Source organism: Phaethon lepturus, unplaced genomic scaffold (assembly GCF_000687285.1).
Source record: "Phaethon lepturus isolate BGI_N335 unplaced genomic scaffold, ASM68728v1 scaffold23164, whole genome shotgun sequence".
NCBI lineage: Eukaryota > Metazoa > Chordata > Aves > Phaethontiformes > Phaethontidae > Phaethon > Phaethon lepturus.
In genome coordinates, this window is record NW_010535784.1 from 6,642 (window position 1) to 9,193 (window position 2,552).

The 2,552-nt window shown below is 56.5% G+C and overlaps 1 protein-coding gene across 1 annotated transcript in view; it reads right to left on the reverse strand.

Annotated features, from left to right (window-relative positions):
- Positions 1–2,100, reverse strand: part of GPAT2 (glycerol-3-phosphate acyltransferase 2, mitochondrial) — a gene marked incomplete at both ends in the record, with an annotated part of 7,874 nt that extends 5,774 nt beyond the window's left edge. Inside the window, 4 exon segments of the mRNA XM_010285979.1 lie at positions 1–64; positions 1,313–1,386; positions 1,614–1,727; positions 1,972–2,100. The exon segment at positions 1–64 is cut by the window's left edge and continues 6 nt beyond it. Of these exon segments, the coding sequence (XP_010284281.1) occupies positions 1–64; positions 1,313–1,386; positions 1,614–1,727; positions 1,972–2,100 (381 nt within the window).
- Positions 2,101–2,552: the final 452 nt, after the last annotated feature.

A 2,552-nucleotide genomic window follows, 5' to 3' on the forward strand; every position in this document is an offset into this window, starting at 1 on the left:
AGGACCTTTCCAGTCCCAGACAGCGAGGAAACCACAGACCCTTCGGACCAGCCAGCCCCGGTACCTGGGCAGGGAGACAGACAGCGACGTCCCAGTGGTTAGCAGCTTTTCTAGGGTGCTCAGCTTCCCTCAACCCCGCTGTTTGCAAGAACTTGAGATTTTTCTCCCCGCTTTACAGCTGAGAAAAGAGGCACCAGCGGAGTGATGCTCCCAGCCACCCCAGTCCTCGCAGCACTGCTCCTCAGGCAGGAAGGAAACCTGCAATTGCTAGAAACACACGGTGGATGCTGCAGAGGTCCCAAATCAGGGACTTTTCCAAATCTGTCCCTAAATCAGAGCTAGGCAGCACCCAAAAGGGATGTAAGTGAGGTTTTAGGTATCACAGAGCGTGCGGCAACCCAGCGAAAGGGTTGCAGGTGGCTGGAGAGGGACACGGGAGCTTCAGACCTTCGTCTTTCCACTTGTGATCTCAGCCACCCATCACCGGGATCTTTTTAGCCATCCCACAGCTCCCAAGTTGCTGCGAGTGGAGATGAATTATTCAAAGAGTTTGAAAGCTGGAGCTGGGATATTTCAAGCTGAATGGAGTATAATGACCCGATTTGGAAAAATACAGCGCAAAATTGCTAAGCCACCAGGGACTGCTCTGAAAGGGGAGAGGAACCGAAGGAGTCCAGCACCTCTGGAACAAAAAATATCAGGCATTTGGCAAGGAAATGGCTCCTGGGCTCCACCTCAGCTCCGCGGCCACAGGAAAAGGCTGGCTGACACCAGCTGGAGGTCCAGAGTTGGGGCCCATGGGGAGGAGGAAGAGCAGGAGGGGTTGGGGAAGACGCCATTTCGCCTCTCCCCAGGGGCTGGGAGACAGGCTTGCTCCAAATGCTGTGTGCGTGAGCTCGTCCTTGTGCCAAAGCCAGAGAGGAGAACAAAAACACCCCCGGCCCCCCCGCCAAGCTCTTCCCAACAGCATAAAGATGCCAAGTTTTATTTAAAAAAAAAACACCAAAAAACCAAAACAACCCCAAGCCCTCAACTCTGTGGCTGACTTCTCCCAGCCTGAGCATGACAGTAGCCCGAGGAACAGACCAAGCCCTTTCCCCTCTGTTGTTATTAATGCTCTACGCTGGGAGACGTGGCTTCCAGCCTTTCAAAATATAACTAATGTAAGTCCTTCTTGGACTAATTAGGGAGCAAGGACGATGGAGAGGCGTCCCCACACTCCTGCGCAGCAGGGGAAGGGATTTCCATGGGGATTTGGACAAAACCTGGGAAAAAAAGTGGTTCGTCTGGCATTCCCTGGCACAGAGCTCACCGTGTGTCCTCCTCCGTCACCCGGATGGCATTGCGGAAGCCGAGAGAGGAGAGCTGCTTGTGGTAGAAACCATCCTGGAAGGAGAAAGCGGGGTCAGCTCTTATGGCAGCAGGGGATCTGCCTTTGAAGGAGGACAGCTCAGAGCAGGGGGGAGGTTTCAGCTATGCCTGCCCCACTCCAGCCCCCAGCCCTCCCGCTGGGTGCATGAGACCCTTAGGGTAGGGCTTGTCCTCTTTGCCAGCATCCTGAGATCCCTCTTCCCAACCAGCTCTGGGAAGCCCAGAGCTCCCCAAACTCTTACCCAGCTTTTCGGGGTGCAGGTCTGGCAGCAATGTCCCGAGAACGGACGGTACTTGCCCAGAAAAGGGATGAAAATTTCCAGTTTCTGCCCCGAATCGCAAACCCAGGTTTTCATCTGAAGACAGACAGGGGGGAGAGAGGGATGGCACAAACCCTGCTTGTCCTGGAAATACCAAATGTTGGTGAATGCTCCCCAAAATGCACATGCACTGTGGGGAAAGGTCCTGTTACTGGGGAGAAATAAAGCAAGTTTATCTGGGATCGAAGGGGCAGCCACAAAGGGGAGACTCAAGCTGGTTTCCCCCCCTGCTGAGGGCACGTTGCCCACGTCTCCAGCCAAGGAGTCACCTTTGTTTCACCGCTGCCGTCACCGGAGGAGCGCGCGGACCCGGATCTGGTGGGATCAGCACCCCGGGGGGCTGGGGCAGGGGGTTCTGCACTGGGATGAGCCCACGGAGACACGTCCGGCATCGGCATGCAGGGCTCGGCTGGAGAGACATGGGCAAGAGGGGGTCAGCAAGAGCCAGAGGGGCACACAGGGAGACCCCAGACCCCGCATCCCCATCCTGCCTGCAGCGACCGAGGCCAGCAGCGAGCGGGAGACCCTTCCACCACCACAACTAGAGCTGCGGGGCAACGGGGTGATGCAGGATTGGACCCGCAGGGTGCTGGGAGGGGAGGCACCGAGCCCCTCTCCCCATGTCAGGCCTTTGCAGGGAAGGGACCTGCTCCTCGGCAGGGAAATGGATGGTTTATAGCACAAAAAAGTCGGGGGGGAACCCAACCCAGCAACCAACGCGCCAAAAGCCCTCGGGAAGAGAATTTATTCTTCGTAATTGAGCTCTGGTGCTGCTACAATTGACTCTTCCCTCCCACACCCTCCTCTCCCTGACGAGGAGATGCCAATCTGTACCCAAAAACCCCGCAGCCTTCCCCGAAA